Source organism: Convolutriloba macropyga, chromosome 10 (genome assembly GCF_964194025.1).
Source record: "Convolutriloba macropyga chromosome 10, txConMacr16.3, whole genome shotgun sequence".
In the NCBI taxonomy this organism is placed as follows: domain Eukaryota; kingdom Metazoa; phylum Xenacoelomorpha; order Acoela; family Convolutidae; genus Convolutriloba; species Convolutriloba macropyga.
Genome location: NC_134477.1, coordinates 31,849,445 through 31,871,323, shown reverse-complemented (window position 1 = coordinate 31,871,323; position 21,879 = coordinate 31,849,445). Strand labels below are relative to the sequence as shown.

General features: G+C 35.1%; 1 protein-coding gene across 1 annotated transcript in view; it reads right to left on the bottom strand.

Moving 5' to 3' along the window:
* The window catches only part of LOC142347873 (uncharacterized), a 31,607-nt gene that overhangs the window by 6,768 nt on the left and 2,960 nt on the right, over positions 1–21,879 (bottom strand). Inside the window, exons 2-4 of the mRNA XM_075399018.1 lie at positions 9,054–9,234; positions 8,391–8,599; positions 7,995–8,247 (exon numbers count right to left, since the gene is read on the bottom strand). Of these exons, the coding sequence (XP_075255133.1) occupies positions 7,995–8,247; positions 8,391–8,599; positions 9,054–9,234 (643 nt within the window). The remainder of the gene's footprint in view (positions 1–7,994; positions 8,248–8,390; positions 8,600–9,053; positions 9,235–21,879) is intronic.

The window sequence follows — 21,879 nt, the reverse complement described above, 5'->3', positions numbered from 1 at the left end:
GCCCAAAAGGGTAGCAAAGCGGAAAAAGTTTGGAGATTATACCCAGAAAAAAGCAAGTATTACAGCCGAATCAACAAGCAATTGTAGAATGCAAGCTTCCGGACAAACTAGAATCATTCACCGACATTTGTGGAGTAATAATTCTGAATGAAACCTTTGAAAAAGATAGCAAAGTAAAATTAACGTCCTCTTTAAGTAAAGTTGCTGAAAATAACATTATATCTATGTCCTGAGCATTACTGAACACCCAGTCGCTATAAACAAAGGCGAGTAAATAGCCAAATTCTCATTCTTAAAGTCTGTTCAAGCTGATAAGTTACTAGACGTAGACCCCCAATAAATAAATGTTGCAAAAATGATTGAAAATTACTGAACAGAAATAAACCAGTTAATTCAAGTAAAAGATACTCCAAAAAGAAAAGCGCAACCAGAAAAACCGGCCCCAGAATATGAAAAATTGTGGTTCCCAACACCTGAAACCTGCCCTGCACCGACAAATTTGTCGCCCTTGCAGAGAAATATTTGAGCAATTGCCAAAACTGTAAGAAAAGGAGAAATTAGACCCAAAGGGCAACCATCAGGACAAATTACCTTTTTGAGCAAATTTCCCAGGGAAAAAATGGCCCTCAATGATGAGCAGAAAGGAAAGCTGTAGTAGGTGAACTATTAGTTGAATTTAGTAATATCTTTTCAAAACAGATTTGACGTCCGATACAATACAGATTTGAAAAAAAAGTTAACTCCAGAAAGAAGCATACCAATTTATGAACAAGGCCCTCCAACGCCTATCCATTTGAGAAATGAGCTGCAAGTAGAGCTAGCATTACTAGAGGATTGATAACGACTTTGTCTCAGTCAAGATATAGTAGTCCCCTCTTCGCACAACGGAAAAACTCAGGAAGACTTAGACTGTTAATTGACTTGAGAAAAGTTAATCATTTGCTGAAAAATGACTATTTGAACACGAACTTCCCTATTTTGAACACGAGTGATGCGATAAACTACTTTGCCGGAAAAAGTTGTTTACGACACTTGATTGTTCTCAAGCATACTATTGTGTGCAAATGGCAGGCGATATATCAGTGCAACTGCTAGCATTTAACTTTGCTTATGCATATAAATGTCTTGCTCAGGATTAAACAAGTCCGAATCTGTCACGACAAAATGGAAAACCACCTTGGATTCTCCTCGTACCTAGCAACCCTCAAGTTTCATCAAGCAATTACAGCATTGAAAGTATGTGACACAGAGAAGGTTTTGTTACTCAAACCAGAACGAGCACAGAACCCTGGATACGGAATTTGGCTTCTTACATCAGCTTCAAGTGATTTTTCCCTTAGTGAGATTGGTATAGACGGAAACGGCCAACAAACCAACATTCCTCATAAAGGTTGCAACATCTGTTTAACCACATTAAAATGTGGACATACCATGTTCAGCGACCACATTGAACTTAGAGCTTATTTACCAAGTTGTCGGTACCTCCCAGCAAAGAGAGTTAATCTTAAATTGCCTGATCCACTTGTACAGTTAGTTGACTCTGTACTAAACATTGACGAACTACCAAAATACGAAATTAGCGCTGAAGCAAACCTTGATTTATTGAAGTCAAAACTGAATTCAATTATTCTAATATAGTTATCAACAGATTCACTCTACCAAATAGCAAAGCCAATTACCACTGAAATGAAGTCATTCAAGCCAGCCTTAACTGATAAACTTGAGCCTTCCAAACCAATCAAGCTTTCGCTCTCACTAACAATTATTGTCTTCATCGGAAACCTAGTCTTGCATATCCTCTTCATGTATTTATACCATATAGTAGCCTTTGTACGAAGAATGGTGCCGAACTCTATGAAGCTAAACGGAACAAATGTACCGCTCAACCCAGTAGTTTCCCTGTTAAAACATCTGAAAGCAGATATATTTGCAAACCTCACAAAACAGCTAAAGAAGCCTCCAACAGTTATATCACCAGAAGACATGGGAACCCTCAAACGAAAACAGACAAAAAGCAATGCCAGGGACCTCCACAATGTCACTCAACACAATTGAACGCTTCGACACAAGACGAACTGGACAGAACAGCTTCAATCCGAGAGGAAATTTTTGAGTTCTTGAAAGTCTGAAATAGTTTGAAAAGTATTCATCGTATATCCCACTGAGTCTCATTCTATCCATTAAGTTCTGTTCCTGAGTACTATTAATATTCAGACCAGTGCTTCAATCCCAGAAGTTAACCAGTGCTTTAGGCCATTCCCTCAACCAGTACACTCATGCTATCTTATTCAAGTTTAGAGCCTCCATTCAGTGAATTGAACTCTAGTGATAATTCCAACCTCTTCTCTCACTTTTAACTTTATGTCTTATATTTCTTCTTCCGAATCAGCCCATCTTAACCCTCTAATTTTCCTTAACAGCCTTAGACTTTGTCTTAACTTTGTTCATCTTAAACTTTATTTTCATTCGTCTTTAAACTTTTACTTATCTTTCACTTTACTGCTTCCGTTCCAACACCTTTTCTAAGAAAACAAAAATTGGGTGGCTCTAACAAAAACAAGTGTATATCCCTATACCAGTGTAGATTATATATCTTTTATAGAAAAATTATAAAAACAAGTCCTTTCTCAAAACTTTAATGGAAAATTTTCTACAGTCCGGTAGTGTCACTCGCCTATTTCGTGCCTCATAGTTACGTGATGAATTCCCTTTAAATATCCAAAAATAGTGCTATCAGTTAGTTCATATTCAAAGATATCTCAAGGCCATATCTAGCCAGTATCACCATCTAGGCCTGTAACACCTTATTTGTTCATGTTTACTAAAAACAACCGCTGATTGACAGTTTACTGATAAACATATTAAGTCCCTGAAAGCCTCAATATTTATCTTTTTGAATTCCCTGACGATGAAATCGCATATTTGGTAAATAACTTCGTGAGAAATTATGTACTTGGTGAAGTAATTATTCTGATAAAGTAGGTGCTAAACGGAAATTGTATATGTACTTATCAAACATCAAGAGACGTACAAAAGCCGGAAATTGGCCAACTTGTAGATCAAAAAAAAATTGCGAAGGACCAATACAATTAGCGGCACAGCACTGTGGAACCCACGATCACCAAAAAACCGAGAACCAGCCAGACAATCAGTTGATAAAAAAAACTCGACAATAATCTTGAAACTTCTTATTTCCATCTCTGAAACTTTGTTATAATTTCTGTTAAAATAACTAAAAATTGAACTGGAAAACCTTTTGAAAACGCTAAGTTATAACAGGCTTCAGTAAAGTTAAAAATACACCGAGAAAACGACTCAAATACAAGGCAACTAGTGAATATATCACGCATTCGAACCGCTCAATAAAAGGCTATTACTAGCTAACTTTATTCAAAATATGTCTGCTCAAAAAAAGCACAATGAAACATCCATAATAAGTCCTTTTAAAATGCCAATTATTCAAATTAATTACACCGAATAGTAAACTCACTAAAACCACGAGGAACACGCGAACCAGGAGGAAGTCAGTGCGTAACACCCATCATTACTGAAACCAAGTATCAAGACAACAAAAAATAACAGGCAAAACTAAAAACATCACCACTCTTCAAAAAAATTGTATCAAAGTCAGAAAAAGTAAAAATAAAAAATAAACTAAGAAAAAGGACAATCAGAAGAACTAAAACTAAAACATTGTATATATAAAACATTATAAGAACCAGAAAATTGTTAGAACCCTTTATCTGCCCTATGCATTATTAGAATACATTTATGACCCAGTTAAAAGACTAGTTAAGAACATGTTCAAACATAACTGGCAGATTGCCAGCAAATAACCGCGATAGCTTCGTAGCTCTGTAGTCTCAAAAAGATGATGGTAAGAAAAGACGGACCAAAAAAGAAATTCGTTATTTTCATTAAAGGCTGAGATGTTATATTTTGATTAAGAATCTGTATAACTTGTTGCTGCTTCTATTAGCTGCTCTTAAATAAGCTTCAATTAGAATGACACACACTCACTTGACCTTGCCTCCTTAAACTAAAGTAAAGAAAAGTCAATTTGAGAGTGAGGAAGAGACTTTTCAGAGTGAGGTAAGTCACGTGTGACCAAAAACTAAATCACGCGAATGAACAAAAAAAATTCGCTCCAATAAGAGTGAAAAAAGACGTCACCCACGCCATTCACCAAAACCATTATAAAACACAGACAGAAACCGCTTTAAAAAGTCAAAACGGCGAATTCACAAATATAGCTTAAGATTGCATCTAATATATCATTGAGATGGTTAAAAAAGCTCGCATATGTACGGTCACTTGTTAATATAGTTTAACAGTCAAAAACTAAAATAAACTGCTTTATTCATGCCGCACGTGCACTAAAACTATTTTGCTCGCTAAGCAAAAACTTTTTCACACTTTTCCCTTTCTCCCTCCCTCAAAATTTCGGTAGGGTCAAAAAATCACACTCTCCTTTATGCTCTTAGATTCGTTCAACCGTTTGACCTATCACTTTGTTTTCAAGTGCGGCATTTTTTATATCCTATTTAAAATTCTCCCAAAAAATTATCGATATAAAAACGATCCACCAAAACCTCTCTTCAAGTCGTACAAAAGATAGCACACCAATACAACTCGAATTCTTTGAATTGTTCAAAGCAGGAGCAGGCGAATAACAGCCCCATTTATCGCTTCGCGGCTATTAATCAGTAGATTACAAAAAATGAAATCACGCTCAGCACTTTTTTTAAATTGCACAAAAGAAGAGTAAAACATGGAAAGCTCTCACTTTTGCTAAAAGCTCGTCTGAACAACCCTCCACGATAATCATAGTCATCTAGCAGCTTGAAAATCATAGAATTCCTTGAATAATCTTCTTTTGTTTGGATACGCAGCGATTCGCACACGCGGTTTCGTCTATAGCACACAGAGGTTTCGGAACTGTCAGAAACCAACGCATTGCAGCTTAACTCAGGATTAACTATCTGTGATAGAGATACGAAATATGCATCTGAGCTGTTCAGATCCAGAAATGTGTCATTCTACTGAAACAACGAAAACTATCACACACAAAAAACCAATTGCTTCCATCTTCATCGGGCGAGTAACAATTTATATACATAATAGGAGTTTCCGGTGTAATTAACTCTTGTCAAAATATATGAAATACTTGAGTAAAACTAACCTTTTTCAAATTCAGAAGGGAAATGGCGAATAGGTCAGGATAGTTTGTCTCGGTTTGATTCTTTAGAACGCTTGCACTTGCTCTGCCATCCCTTTCTTCCTTTTCAATGCACCCCAACAAATCCACCAATCGCTGTTTGATCTCCTTTTGAGATACATCATCCAAATGTGACAAAAGCCGATGTTCCTCATTCTCATCGTCCGCCAGAGCTAAAAGCACATAATCCTTTGCACTTACAAATCTTTATGGTGTTAAATTGAAAGTATGAAACAAACACATTAAAGCTTAATTCTTTTTTCTGAAATAATTTGAAAGCAGTATAACAAAGTTCGTTTTCGTCATCGCTTGCGTCGTCACTGCTTGTTATGACGTATTAGAATAAAATAAATTGATTTAGTACAGAGGGTACTGATTTGAGTATTCAGCGACAAAACAAAGTAATCTGCTTTCAGGCTGAAAATTTATATCCCTGAGTGCGCACAAAGGAGAAAAACTATGGAAAGTAAGTTGACGATTATGGGAATGTGAATGAGTATTAACAGTAGAAATCATCAAATTGAATTGTGACCATGAAAAAATTGACAATATCGGACTATACCAAGCCGTTTCAATATCGATATATTATGGCGGACATTCAATTCTTATTCGGACGTTGCCATTTACCTTTAGTTCTAACTTGCTGAACTTTGTAGGAATCGTAATCGAAGTAAATATCTTCATCGTAGAAGTCCCCACTTCGTGTTACTTCAATAGTGCTATAAGTTAGTTCATATTCAAAGATATCTCAAGGCCATATCTAGCCAGTATCACCATCTAGGCCTGTAACACCTTATTTGTTCATGTTTACTAAAAACAACCGCAGATTGACAGTTTACTGATAAACATATTAAGTCCCTGAAAGCCTCAATATTTATCTTTTTGAATTCCCTGACGATGAAATCGCATATTTGGTAAATAACTTCGTGAGAAATTATGTACTTGCTGAAGTAATTATTCTGATAAAGTAGGTGCTAAATGGAAATTGTATATGTACTTATCAAACACAAAGAGACGTACAAAAGCCGGAAATTGGCCAACTTGTAGATCAAAAAAAAATTGCGAAGGACCAATACAATTAGCGGCACAGCACTGTGGAACCCACGATCACCAAAAAACCGAGAACCAGCCAGACAATCAGTTGATAAAAAAAACTCGACAATAATCTTGAAACTTCTTATTTCCATCTCTGAAACTTTGTTATAATTTCTGTTAAAATAACTAAAAATTGAACTGGAAAATCTTTTGAAAACGCTAAGTTATAACAGGCTTCAGTAAAGTTAAAAATACACCGAGAAAACGACTCAAATACAAGGCAACTAGTGAATATATCACGCATTCGAACCGCTCAATAAAAGGCTATTACTAGCTAACTTTATTCAAAATATATCTGCTAAAAATCGCACTATGAAACATCCATAATAAGTCCTTTTAAAATGCCAATTATTCAAATTAATTACACCGAATAGTAAACTCACTAAAACCACGAGGAACACGCGAACCAGGAGGAAGTCAGTGCGTAACACCCATCATTACTGAAACCAAGTATCAAGACAACAAAAAATAACAGGCAAAACTAAAAACATCACCACTCTTCAAAAAAATTGTATCAAAGTCAGAAAAAGTAAAAATAAAAAATAAACTAAGAAAAAGGACAATCAGAAGAACTAAAACTAAAACATTGTATATATAAAACATTATAAGAACCAGAAAATTGTTAGAACCCTTTATCTGCCCTATGCATTATTAGAATACATTAATGACCCAGTTAAAAGACTAGTTAAGAACATGTTCAAACATAACTGGCAGATTGCCAGCAAATAACCGCGATAGCTTCGTAGCTCTGTAGTCTCAAAAAGATGATGGTAAGAAAAGACGGACCAAAAAAGAAATTCGTTATTTTCATTAAAGGCTGAGATGTTATATTTTGATTAAGAATCTGTATAACTTGTTGCTGCTTCTATTAGCTGCTCTTAAATAAGCTTCAATTAGAATGACACACACTCACTTGACCTTGCCTCCTTAAACTAAAGTAAAGAAAAGTCAATTTGAGAGTGAGGAAGAGACTTTTCAGAGTGAGGTAAGTCACGTGTGACCAAAAACTAAATCATGCGAATGAACAAAAAAAATTCGCTCCAATAAGAGTGAAAAAAGACGTCACCCACGCCATTCACCAAAACCATTATAAAACACAGACAGAAACCGCTTTAAAAAGTCAAAACGGCGAATTCACAAATATAGCTTAAGATTGCATCTAATATATCATTGAGATGGTTAAAAAAGCTCGCATATGTACGGTCACTTGTTAATATAGTTTAACAGTCAAAAACTAAAATAAACTGCTTTATTCATGCCGCACGTGCACTAAAACTATTTTGCTCGCTAAGCAAAAACTTTTTCACACTTTTCCCTTTCTCCCTCCCTCAAAATTGCGGTAGGGTCAAAAAAATCACACTCTCCTTTATGCTCTTAGATTCGTTCAACCGTTTGACCTATCACTTTGTTTTCAAGTGCGGCATTTTTTATATCCTATTTAAAATTCTCCCAAAAAATTATCGATATAAAAACGATCCACCAAAGCCTCTCTTCAAGTCGTACAAAAGATAGCACACCAATACAACTCGAACTCTTTGAATTGTTCAAAGCAGGAGCAGGCGAATAACAGCCCCATTTATCGCTTCGCGGCTATTAATCAGTAGATTACAAAAAATGAAATCACGCTCAACACTTTTTTTTAAATTGCACAAAAGAAGAGTAAAACATGGAAAGCTCTCACTTTTGCTAAAAGCTCGTCTGAACAACCCTCCACGATAATCATAGTCATCTAGCAGCTTGAAAATCATAGAATTCCTTGAATAATCTTCTTTTGTTTGGATACGCAGCGATTCGCACACGCGGTTTCGTCTATAGCACACAGAGGTTTCGGAACTGTCAGAAACCAACGCATTGAAGCTTAACTCAGGATTAACTATCTGTGATAGAGATACGAAATATGCATCTGAGCTGTTCAGATCCAGAAATGTGTCATTCTACTGAAACAACGAAAACTATCACACACAAAAAACCAATTGCTTCCATCTTCATCGGGCGAGTAACAATTTATATACATAATAGGAGTTTCCGGTGTAATTAACTCTTGTCAAAATATATGAAATACTTGAGTAAAACTAACCTTTTTCAAATTCAGAAGGGAAATGGCGAATAGGTCAGGATAGTTTGTCTCGGTTTGATTCTTTAGAACGCTTGCACTTGCTCTGCCATCCCTTTCTTCCTTTTCAATGCACCCCAACAAATCCACCAATCGCTGTTTGATCTCCTTTTGAGATACATCATCCAAATGTGACAAAAGCCGATGTTCCTCATTCTCATCGTCCGCCAGAGCTAAAAGCACATAATCCTTTGCACTTACAAATCTTTATGGTGTTAAATTGAAAGTATGAAACAAACACATTAAAGCTTAATTCTTTTTTCTGAAATAATTTGAAAGCAGTATAACAAAGTTCGTTTTCGTCATCGCTTGCGTCGTCACTGCTTGTTATGACGTATTAGAATAAAATAAATTGATTTAGTACAGAGGGTACTGATTTGAGTATTCAGCGACAAAACAAAGTAATCTGCTTTCAGGCTGAAAATTTATATCCCTGAGTGCGCACAAAGGAGAAAAACTATGGAAAGTAAGTTGACGATTATGGGAATGTGAATGAGTATTAACAGTAGAAATCATCAAATTGAATTGTGACCATGAAAAAATTGACAATATCGGACTATACCAAGCCGTTTCAATATCGATATATTATGGCGGACATTCAATTCTTATTCGGACGTTGCCATTTACCTTTAGTTCTAACTTGCTGAACTTTGTAGGAATCGTAATCGAAGTAAATATCTTCATCGTAGAAGTCCCCACTTCGTGTTACTTCATCCTCTAATTTCATCAGCTTGTAATGTTGACTCTTTTGTTTCAGCGCCCGTTCTTCATTTGAATAGTCAATGGGAACTCCACTCCGTTTCTTACTCTATAACACTTTGAAGGATAACTTATTAAAAGACTTACTACTTTTTAAAACTAATTCTAGACGTGCATAATTTTTGATCCGTTAATAAAGGATTGCTTACAAATGTGACTGATTTTGTATCAGTTAATACGGGATTAATCTACTCGACAAATCGCTGTTTTGAAATTTTGGCCTATATCACCAAAATTTCGTTAATTTATTCCAATTTACGTCTCTGTTTTCGGCGTTGAAATTAAATTACTTTCATAGCGCATAACAGTGACGGAATATTCGATAAATTTTGTAACGGATTCTCATTGAATAGTGCAACTCTTTTCCACGCGGTAAAATCATGAAATTTGAGGAAAGAGAAAAGAACAGGCAGTAAAATTTGCAGACAACACTAAAAAAAACAAAGAAGGATTAAACAACCGATTAACGTCGGGCTAATTGCTCTAAACCGACCAGAGAGCGGTTGGCTTTGTCAGTAGCTAGCCACGGTTTAGAGGCTAGCTTTAGCTTGAGGGGGCGTGAGGTGAGGTCAGCGGGGGTTCACCGCAGTGGGGGGGGGGGGGGGGGAGGTGCAACAGTTGATTGCGGGACTGATGTGGCGGCAGTGGGTGGGGGTGTAGGATCAATTTCTAAGAACCGCCCTTCACACCATAAGTCTCCAAAACAGTTTCTGTGAATCGCATACCTGGAAACTATTGGGCTGAAAGGCTCTAAGATAACTTAATACCCACTGGGCGCTACCTCTTTATCGCGTTTCTGGGGACGAAAAGTCAAATGGGTCAGACGAAAAACCGATCAAGCGAAAAACTGCATAAAAGAAACAGGATTATTATACTTGCAACAAACTGCGTTTGAGAGCAATTAACGATGGTTTCCTAAAAAGTGCTAATTAAATCTATTTAAAATAAAACATTTCTACTATAATACACCGTCAATGAGGATAATAGATGACATCACGCCACATAACAGCAGCTGAAGTGCGGCATCAACTAAAAGTTAAGCAAAGAGAAAGAGAGAGAGAGAGATAGTGTGAGAGAGCAAAATGGGACGAGAAAGAGAAAGTAAGAAAATCTACCGACAGAGAGAAAGAGAGAGAGAGAGAGAGAGGGAGAGAGAGAGAGCTTAAACAATTTTGCATGATGGGACTTTACTCTCCAAATTTTAGTTCTCTAGCCTTGTTAGTAACTAACACAAATAGAAAAAAAACTGATCAGTGCAAAATTTAAAAGAACACTCAAGATTTCTCAATGAAAAAATGTTCAAAACCATTTTTTGGCTCCGGGGTTCTGTCAAGCAACCAATCTGTAAGGCTTAAAAAGTTTTATTGGCCGTTCGAGTAATGATCGTTAAACTTTAAACTCAAAACAGGACAAAAACTAATCAAAAATTCTGAGACAAATTTGAAATCTTGCTAAAATTCGAGATATTAATATATTACAAACCATTTCATGGTCAACAGACAAATTGAAATAAATTGAAAAAAATTGCTAAAATTTGGGATGTTAAAATCTTCAAAAAACATTCCATTACTTCTAGAAACTATACATTAAATTTTGTTCAAACCCTAGAGGAGGTTACTGGAATACTGAGTCCGGAGAAACCTAAAAAACGCAGAAAATATTCAAAAACTTAAAAATTGAAACAAAAATGCTAAAATTTGTGATCTTAAAAAGTTGAAAACTATTCCGGGGCCAAAACAAAATTTTCAGTTACCTTTTATCAAACCCCTAAGAAGCTTTTCTGGCCCCTGGGTCTGAAAAAACCTGAGTTATAAAAAAAAGTGTCAAAAATGAAAAAAAATGCACGTTTTGCCAAAAAAAATGCTAAAATTGGTGATGTTTAAACGTTGAAACCATTCCATTACCACTAAAAACTATGCAGTTACTTGTTACCAAACCCTAGAGGAGGTTCCTTGATACCTGGGGCTGACAAAACTTTCAAAAAATACTGAAAAAGCTTAAAAATTGTGAAAATCAGTGTAAATTTACGTGTTTTTAGCAAGCAGTTTTTCGTCAGTAGCAATGGTGGAGGGGGGATGCACCGAGAGGCAACAGTGGGGGGGCAAAAGCGCGGGGGGTGGGGCAATAGTGGTGAGGGGTCAGAAGTGGGGGCTTTTCAACCTCTAAGAACCGCCCTTCACACCATAAGTATAAGTCTGCAAAACAGTTTGAGGTGAAACAGAGCTCAAAGGCTCCAAGAGCACTTAAAGCCCAATGGGCGCTTCCTCTTAATCCCATTTTCAAGAAGAAAATTCAAATGGGTCACGAAAAATCGGCCAAGCGAAAAACAGCATAAAAAAGAAACAGGATTATTATAGTTGCAACAAACTGCGTTTGAGAGCAATTAACAATTATTTCCTAAAAAGTGCTAGTTAGGTCATTCAGAATAAAACATTTCTACTATAATTCACCGATAATGAAACTAATAGATGACATCACGCCACAACAACAGCTGAAGTGCGGCATCAACAAAAGGTTAAGGAGAGAGAGAGAGAGAGAGAGAGAGAGAGAGAGAGAGAGGGATAGTGAGAGAGAAAAAGTGAACGAGAAAGAGAAGGAAAAAAAATCCTAGCCAAGAGAGAGCCAGAGTGAGCTAAGACATTTTCCATGATTCGATTCGACTGCAAAATTTAAAATTCGAGGTGCAAAATTTAAAAGAATAAGTTTCCAGATTTCGCAAAAGTTTAAAGTCATTTTCTGTTTCTGGAGTTTTGTCAAGTAGCCCATCTTTAAGACATAAAAAGTTTCTTTGCCCAGTAATGATCGTTAAACTCAGATAAGGACAAATAATCAAAAAATTCGAAAACAGTAAATTTTAAAATCTTGCTAAAATTTAAGATATTAAGATATTCAAAACAATTTCATTGTCTCAAGAGACTATCCAGTATCTCTATATCACGCTTTAAATAGATTTACTGGCTCATAAAGATCCAAAAACTTGTAATACAAATAATTTTCCGAAAACTTGAAAAACTTAAACTTAAAGAATTGCCAAAACTGGAGTAATTAAAATCTTGATAACCCTTCCATAAGAAAATATGCAGCTGCTTATTATTAAGCCTTGGAGGAATTCACAGGGCCCCCTGGTGCCTGAGAACTTTAAACGTGAAAAAAATTTCAAATACTTAAAAAAATTGCTTGAATTCGTGATATTAAAATCCTGAGAAACATACCTTTACATCTATTAACTAAGCATTAAACCATTATAAAACTCTAGAGGAGGTTCCATGGCTCTTGGGGCTGGAAAAATCTAGAAAATGCAAAAAAAAAATGCAATTTGAAAAAAAATTTGCGAAAATTATACATTAACCTGTTTTCAAACCCCAAAGGAAGTTACTGGAATCTTGAGGCTCGAGAACGCTGAAAAACGCCAAAAATTTTCAAAAAACTTTAAAAAACCAAGTTTTATCACAAAACTGCTGAAAATTGTGATATTAAAAAGTTGAAAACTATTTCATGGGTAATGAAAATTTTTCAGTAACCTATTATCGAACACCTTAGGAGGTTTTCTGGCCCCTGAGTCTGGAATGACCTGAATTATGAAAAAGTGTCCAAAAAAATTGTAAGTTTTATCAAAAAAAGTGCTAAAACCGGTGATGTTAAAAATTTGAAACCATTCCATTACCACTAGAAAATATGCCTTAACCTATAATCAAACCCTAGAAGAGGTTCCCTGACCCTGGGGTTAATAAAACACAATGAATGACAAAAATTTTCAAAAAGCTAACAAAAATGTAAAAATTTTAAATTTGCGAGTTTTTAGCGAGCGAATATTCGTCAGTAGCTAGCCACGGTGAGGGGGATGCACCGGGGGGGCAACAGTGGGGTGGGGGCAACAGCGCGGGGAATTGAGAGAGATAGAGAGTGAGATAGAATCCGTGAACGAGAAAGAGGAAAGAAACCCAACCGACACAGAGAGAGAGAGAGAGCTAAGGCAATTTTCCATGATGGGACTCTTAGCTTTCTAGTCTTGTTAGTAATTAAATAAAATAGAAAAAAAACTGGTTAGTGCAAGAATTAAAAGAAGTTTCCAGATTTCGCAGTGAAAAAAATTTTCAGGATCAGTTTTCATCTCTGGAGTTTTGTCAAGTAACCTATCTGCAAGACATAAAAAGTTTCGTTGACCAGTAATGATAGTTAAACTCAGAAAAGGACAATCAAAAATTTTGAAAACACTAAACTTTAAAATCTTGCTAAAATTTATGATATTAAGATAATCAAAACAATTTCATTGTCTCAAGAGACTATCCAGTATCTCTATTTCAAGCTTTAAATAGTTTTACTGGTTCATAAAGATCCAAAAACTTGGAATACAAATAATTTTCCAAAAAATTTGAAAAAATTCAATTTTATTAAAAAAATTGCCAAAACTGGAGTAACTAAAATCTTGATAGCCAATCAATTAACTCTAGAAAATATGCAGCTGCTTATTATTAAGCCTTGGAGGTCACAGTGCCCCAGGTGCAGGAAAAAATCAAACGTGAAAAAAATTTCAAATACTTAAAAAAATTGCTTGAATTCGTGATATTAAAATCCTGAGAAACATAACTTTAAATCTATTAACTAAGCATTAGCCGATTATCAAACTCTAGAGGAGGTTCCGTCGCTCTTGGGGCTGGAAAAATCTAGAAAATGGCAAGAAATTGAAAAATGCAAGTGAATAAAAAAATGCGAAAATTATACATTAACCTGTTTTCAAACACTAAAGGAACTTATTGGAATCTTGAGGCTCGAGAGCGCTAGAAGACGCCAAAATTTTCAAAAAATTGAAAAAAATGCAAGTTTTATCAAAACACTGCTGAAATTTGTGATATTAAAAAGTTGAAAACTATTTCATGGCCAATTAAAATTTTTCAGTAACCTATTAACGAACACCTTAGGAGGTTTTCTGGCCCCTGAGTCTGGAATAACCTGAATTATGAAAAAAGTGTCCAAAAAAATTGCATATTTTATCAAAAAAAATGCTAAATCTGATGTTAAAAAATTAATACCATTCCATTACCACTAGAAAATATGCATTAACCTATAATCAAAGCCTAGAAGAGGTTCCCTGCCACCTGGGGTTAATAAAACACAATAAATGACAAAAATTTTTTAAACGCTTGAAAAAATTGCAAAAATTATCAATTTGCGTGTTTTTAGCGAGCGAATTTTCGTCAGTAGCTAGCCACGGGGAGGGGGATGCACAGGGGGGGCAACAGCGCGGGCAAATGTGCACTAGAAAATATGCACTAACCTATAATCAAACCCTAGAAGAGGTTCCCTGACACCTGGGGTTAATAAAACACAATAAATGACAAAAAATTTTAAAACGCTTGAAAAAATTGCGAAAATTATCAATTTGCGGGTTTTTAACGAGCGAATGTTCGTCAGTAGCTAGCCACGGGGAGGGGATGCACCGGGGGGCAACAGTGGGGTGGGCGCAACAGCGCGGGGGAATTGAGAGAGAGAGTGAGATAGAATCCGTGAACGAGAAAGAGAAGGAAAGAAACCCAACCGACAGAGAGAGAGAGAGAGAGAGAGAGAGAGAGCTAAGGCCACTTACCATGATGGGATTCTTAGTTTTCTAGTCTTGTTAGTAATTAAATAAAATAGCAAAAAAATGGTAAGTGCAAAAACTAAAAGTTTTCCAGATTTCGCAGTGAAAAAAATTTTCAAGATCAGTTTTTATCTCTGGAGTTTTGTCAAGTAACCTATCTGCAAGACATAAAAAGTTTCGTTGCCCAGTAATGATAGTTAAACTCAGAAAAGGACCATCAACAATTTTGAAAACACTAAACTTTAAAATCTTGCTAAAATTTATGATATTAAGACATTCAAAACAATTTCATTGTCTCAAGAGACTATCCAATATTTCTATTTCAAGCTTTAAATAGTTTTACTGGCTCATAAAGATCAAAAAACTTGGAATATAAACAATTATCCAAAAATTTGAAAAACTTAAATTTTATTAAAAATTGCTAAAACTGGAGTAATTAAAATCTTGATAACCATTCCATTAACTCTAGAAACTATGCAGTAGCTTATTAGCCAGCCTTGGAGGATGTTCCAGGGCCCCGGTACAGCAAACCGTGAAAAAAATTCAAAAACATTAAACAAAATTCCTTAAATTTGTGATATCAAAATCCTGAGAAACATACCATTACATATATAAACTATGCAGTAGCCTATTATCAAATTCTAGAGGAGGTTTCCGTGACTCTTGAGACTTGTGAAATCTAGAAAATGCCAAAAAAATTACAAAAAACTTGAAAAAATTGCAAGTTAATAAAAAAATTTGCAAAAATTCTGATACAAAAATGACAAATAATCCATGGCAAAAAAATTTCAGTAACTTATTATAAAACCCTAACGGAGCTTTTCTGACAGCTGAGGCTGAGAAAATCTGAATAATAATAAATCTGAAGAAGTAATGTTAAAATCACCAAAAAAAGATTCCATTACATCTAGAAACTATACATTAACCTGTTTTCGAACCCTAAAGGAAGTTACTGGAATCTTGAGGCTCGAGCGACCTAAACGACGCCAAAAAATTTCAAAAACTTGAAAAAATTGCAAGTTTTATCAATAAACTGCTAAAACTTGTGATATTAGGAATTTGAAAATTATTCCATGGCCTATAAAAATTTTTCACTGACGTACTATCGAACCCCTAAGGAGGTTTTCTGGCCCCTGCGTCTGGAAAGACCTGAATTATGAAAAAAGTCTAAAAAATATGGAAAAAAAATTGCACGTTTTGTCAAAAAATGGTTAATATTGATGTGAAAATGTTGAAACAATTCTATTACCACTAGAAACTATGCATTAACCTATAATCAAACTCTAGAAGAGGTTCCTTCTCATCGGAGAGTGAATAAAAAAATGCGAAAATTATACATTAACCTGTTTTCAAACACTAAAGGAACTTATTGGAATCTTGACGCTCGATAGCGCTAGAAGACGCCAAAATTTTCAAAAAATTGAAAAAAATGCAAATTTTATCAAAACACTGCTGAAATTTGTGATATTAAAAAGTTGAAAACTATTTCATGGCCAATTAAAATTTTTCAGTAACCTATTAACGAACACCTTAGGAGGTTTTCTGGCCCCTGAGTCTGGAATAACCTGAATTATGAAAAAAGTGTCCAAAAAAATTGCATATTTTATCAAAAAAAATGCTGAATCTGATGTTAAAAAATTAATACCATTCCATTACCACTAGAAAATATGCATTAACCCATAATCAAAGCCTAGAAGAGGTTCCCTGCCACCTGGGGTTAATAAAACACAATAAATGACAAAAAATTGCAAGTTTTATCAATAAACTGCTAAAATTTGTGATATTAGGAATTTGAAAATTATTCCATGGCCTATAAAAATTTTTCACTGACGTATTATCGAACCCCTAAGGAGGTTTTCTGGCCCCTGCGTCTGGAAAGACCTGAATTATGAAAAAAGTCTAAAAAATATGGAAAAAAATTGCACGTTTTGTCAAAAAATGGTTAATATTGATTTGAAAATGTTGAAACAATTCTATTACCACTAGAAAATATGCATTAAGCTATAATCAAACTCTAGAAGAGGTTCCTTCACACCTAGGGCTGATAAAACTCAAACGACAAAAATTTCCAGAGCTTGAAAAAATTTTTGAAAATTATAAATTTGCGTGTTTTTAGCGATCGAATGTTCGCCAGTAGCTAGCCACGGGCGAGGGGGATGCACTGGGGGGCTGATCGGGTGGGGGCAACAGCGCAGGGGTTGCAAAAGAGCGGGGGTCAACAGTGGGGGGAGGGGTTCTTCAACCTCTAAGAACTGCACTTCACACCATAGGTACACGTCTGCAAAAGTTTCTGTGAATCGCATACTTGGAGACTAGGGAGCTGAATGGCTCTAGGATAACTTAATGCCCACTGGTCGCTACCTCTTTATCCCGTTTCTGGGTACGAAAGAAGCAGGATTATTATATTTGCAACAAACTGCGTTTGAGATCAATTAACAATTATTTCCTAAAAAGTGCTAGTTAAGTCATTGAAAATAAAACATTTCTATAATTCACCGTTAATGAAGCTAATAGATGACATCACGCCACATAACAGCAGCTGAAGTGCGGAATCAACAAAAAGTTAAGAAGAGAGAGAGAGAGGGACAGTGAGAGAGCGAGAGATAGGGTGAGAGAGAAAAAGTGAACAAGAAAGAAGGAAAAAAGGGATTCGACTGCAAAATTTAAAATTCGAAGTGCAAAATTCAAAAGAATAAGTTTCCAGATTTCGCAGTGAAAAAAATGTTCAAAATCATTTTTTATCTCTGGAGTTCTTTCAAGTAACCGATCTGCAAGATATAAAAAGTTTCGTTGCCCAGTAATGATAGTTAAACTCAGATAAGGACAATCAAATATTTTGAAAACACTACACTTTAAAATCTTGCTAAAATTTAAGATATTAAAACATTCAAAACAATTTCATTGTCTCAAGGGACTATCCAATATTTCTATTTCAAGCCTTAAATAGTTTTACTGGCTCATAAAGATCAAAAAACTTGGAATATAAACAATTATCCAAAAATTTGAAAAACTTAAATTTTATTAAAAATTGCTCAAACTGGAGTAATTAAAATCTTGATAACCATTCCATTAACTCTAGAAACTATGCAGTAGCTTATTAGCCAGCCTTGGAGGATGTTCCAGGGCCCCTAGTACAGCAAACTGAAAAAAATTCAAAAACATTAAAAAAAATTCCTTAAATTTGTGATATCAAAATCCTGAGAAACATACCATTACATATATAAAATATGCAGTAGCCTATTATCAAATTCTAGAGGAGGTTTCCGTGCCTCTTGAGGCTGGAGAAATCTAGAAAATGCCAAAAAAATTACAAAAAACTGGGACTCTTAGCTTTCTAGTCTTGTTAGTAAAAAAATAAAATAGAAAACTGGTAAGTGCAAGAATTAAAAGAAGTTTCCAGATTTCGCAGTGAAAAAAATTTTCAAGATCAGTTTTTATCTCTGGAGTTTTGTCAAGTAACCTATCTGCAAGACATAAAAAGTTTCGTTGCCCAGTAATATAGTTAAACTCAGAAAAGGACAATCAAAAATTTTGAAAACACTAAACTTTAAAATCTTGCTAAAATTTATGATATTAAGACATTCAAAACAATTTCATTGTCTCAGGAGACTATCCAATATTTCTATTTCAAGCTTTAAATAGTTTTACTGGCTCATAAAGATCAAAAAACTTGGAATATAAACAATTATCCAAAAAATTTGAAAAACTTAAATTTTATTAAAAATTGCTCAAACTGGAGTAATTAAAATCTTGATAACCATTCCATTAACTCTAGAAACTATGCAGTAGCTTATTAGCCAGCCTTGGAGGATGTTCCAGGGCCCCTATTACAGCAAACTGTGAAAAAAATTCAAAAACATTAAAATTCCTTAAATTTGTGATATCAAAATCCTGAGAAACATACCATTACATATATAAACTATGCAGTAGCCTATTATCAAATTCTAGAGGAGGTTTCCGTGACTCTTGAGACTGGAGAAATCTAGAAAATGCCGAAAAAAATTACAAAAAACTTGAAAAAATTGCAAGTTAATAAAAAAAATTTGCAAAAATTCTGATACAAAAATGACAAATAATCCATGGCAAAAAAAAATTTTCAGTAACTTATTATAAAACCCTAACGGAGCTTTTCTGACACCTGAGGCTGAGAAAATCTGAATAATAACAATAAATCTAAAGAAGTAATGTTAAAATCACCAAAAAAAACATTCCATTACATCTAGAAACTATACATTAACCTGTTTTCGAACCCTAAAGGAAGTTACTGGAATCTTGAGGCTCGAGCGACCTAAACGACGCCAAAAAATTTCAAAAACTTGAAAAAATTGCAAGTTTTATCAATAAACTGCTAAAATTTGTGATATTAGGAATTTGAAAATTATTCCATGGCCTATAAAAATTTTTCACTGACCTATTATCGAACCCCTAAGGAGGTTTTCTGGCCCCTGCGTCTGGAAAGACCTGAATTATGAAAAAAGTCTAAAAAAATATGGAATAAAAATCGCACGTTTTGTCAAAAATGGTTAATATTGATGTGAAAATGTTGAAACAATTCTATTACCACTACAAACTATGCATTAACCTATAATCAAACTCTAGAAGAGGTTCCTTCACACCTAGGGCTGATAAAACTCAAAAAACGACAAAAATTTCAAGAGCTTGAAAAAGTTTTTGAAAATTATAAATTTGCGTGTTTTTAGCGATCGAATGTTCGCCAGTAGCTAGCCACGGGCGAGGGGGATGCACTGGGGGGCTGATCGGGTGGGGGCAACAGCGCGGGGGTTGCAAAAGAGCGGGGGTCAACAGTGGGGGGAGAGGTCTTCAACCTCTAAGAACTGCACTTCACACCATAGGTACACGTCTGCAAAAGTTTCTGTGAATCGCATACTTGGAGACTAGGGAGCTGAATGGCTCTAGGATAACTTAATGCCCACTGGTCGCTACCTCTTTATCCCGTTTCTGGGTACGAAATAAGCAGGATTATTATATTTGCAACAAACTGCGTTTGAGATCAATTAACAATTATTTCCTAAAAAGTGCTAGTTAAGTCATTGAAAATAAAACATTTCTATAATTCACCGTTAATGAAGCTAATAGATGACATCACGCCACATAACAGCAGCTGAAGTGCGGCATCAACAAAAAGTTAAGAAAAGAGAGAGAGAGAGACAGTGAGAGAGCGAGAGATAGGGTGAGAGAGAAAAAGTGAACAAGAAAGAAGGAAAAAAATCCCAGACAAGAGAGAGGCAGAGAGAGCTAAGACCTTTTCAATGATGGGATTCGACTGCAAAATTTAAAATTCGAAGTGCAAAATTCAAAAGAATAAGTTTCCAGATTTCGCAGTGAAAAAAATTTTCAAGATCAGTTTTTATCTCTGGAGTTTTGTCAAATAACCTATCTTCAAGACATAAAAAGTTTCGTTGCCCAGTAACGATAGTTAAACTCAGAAAAGGACCATCAACAATTTTGAAAACACTGAACTTTAAAATCTTGCTAAAATTTATGATATTAAGACATTCAAAACAATTTCATTGTCTCAAGAGACTATCCAATATTTCTATTTCAAGCTTTAAATAGTTTTACTGGCTCATAAAGATCAAAAAACTCGGAATATAAACAATTATCCAAAAATTTGAAAAACTTAAATTTTATTAAAAATTGCTAAAACTGGAGTAATTAAAATCTTGATAACCATTCCATTAACTCTAGAAACTATGCAGTAGCTTATTAGCCAGCCTTGGAGGATGTTCCAGGGCCCCGGTACAGCAAACCGTGAAAAAATTCAAAAACATTAAACAAAAATTCCTTAAATTTGTGATATCAAAATCCTGAGAAACATACCATTACATATATAAACTATGCAGTAGCCTATTATCAAATTCTAGAGGAGGTTTCCGTGACTCTTGAGACTTGAGAAATCTAGAAAATGCCAAAAAAATTACAAAAAACTTGAAAAAATTGCAAGTTAATAAAAAAATTTGCAAAAATTCTGATACAGAAATGACAAATAATCCATGGCAAAAAAAATTCAGTAACTTATTATAAAACCCTAACGGAGCTTTTCTGACACCTGAGGCTGAGAAAATCTGAATAATAACAATAAATCTAAAGAAGTAATGTTAAAATCACCAAAAAAACATTCCATTACATCTAGAAACTATACATTAACCTGTTTTCGAACCCTAAAGGAAGTTACTGGAATCTTGAGGCTCGAGCAACCTAAACGACGCCAAAAAATTTCAAAAATCTGAAAAAATTGCAAGTTTCATCAATAAACTGCTAAAATTTGTGATATTAGGAATTTGAAAACTATTCCATGGCCTATAAAAATTTTTCACTGACCTATTATCGAACCCTTAAGGAGGTTTTCTGGCCCCTGCGTCTGGAAAGACCTGAATTATGAAAAAAAGTCTAAAAAATATGGAAAATTGCACGTTTTGTCAAAAAATGGTTAATATTGATGTGAAAATGTTGAAACAATTCTATTACCACTAGAAACTATGCATTAACCTATAATCAAACTCTAGAAGAGGTTCCTTCACACCTACGGCTGATAAAACTCAAAAAACGACAAAAATTTCCAGAGCTTGAAAATTAGAAAATTATAAATTTGCGTGTTTTTAGCGATCGAATGTTCGCCAGTAGCTAGCCACGGGGGAGGGGGATGCACTCGGGGGCTGATCGGGTGGGGGCAACAGCGCGGGGCTTGCAATAGAGCGGGGGTCAACAGTGGGGGGAGGGGGTCTTCAACCTCTAAGAACTGCACTTCATACCATAGGTGCACGTCTGCAAAAGTTTCTGTGAATCGCATACTTGGAGACTAGGGAGCTGAATGGCTCTAGGATAACTTAATGCCCACTGGGCGCTACCTCTTTATCCCGTTTCTGGGTACGAAATAAGCAGGATTATTATATTTGCAACAAACTGCGTTTGAGATCAATTAACAATTATTTCCTAAAAAGTGCTAGTTAAGTCATTGAAAATAAAACATTTCTATAGTTCACCGTTAATGAAGCTAATAGATGACATCACGCCACAAAACAGCAGCTGAAGTGCGGCATCAACAAAAAGTTAAGAAAAGAGAGAGAGGGACAGTGAGAGAGCAAGAGATAGGGT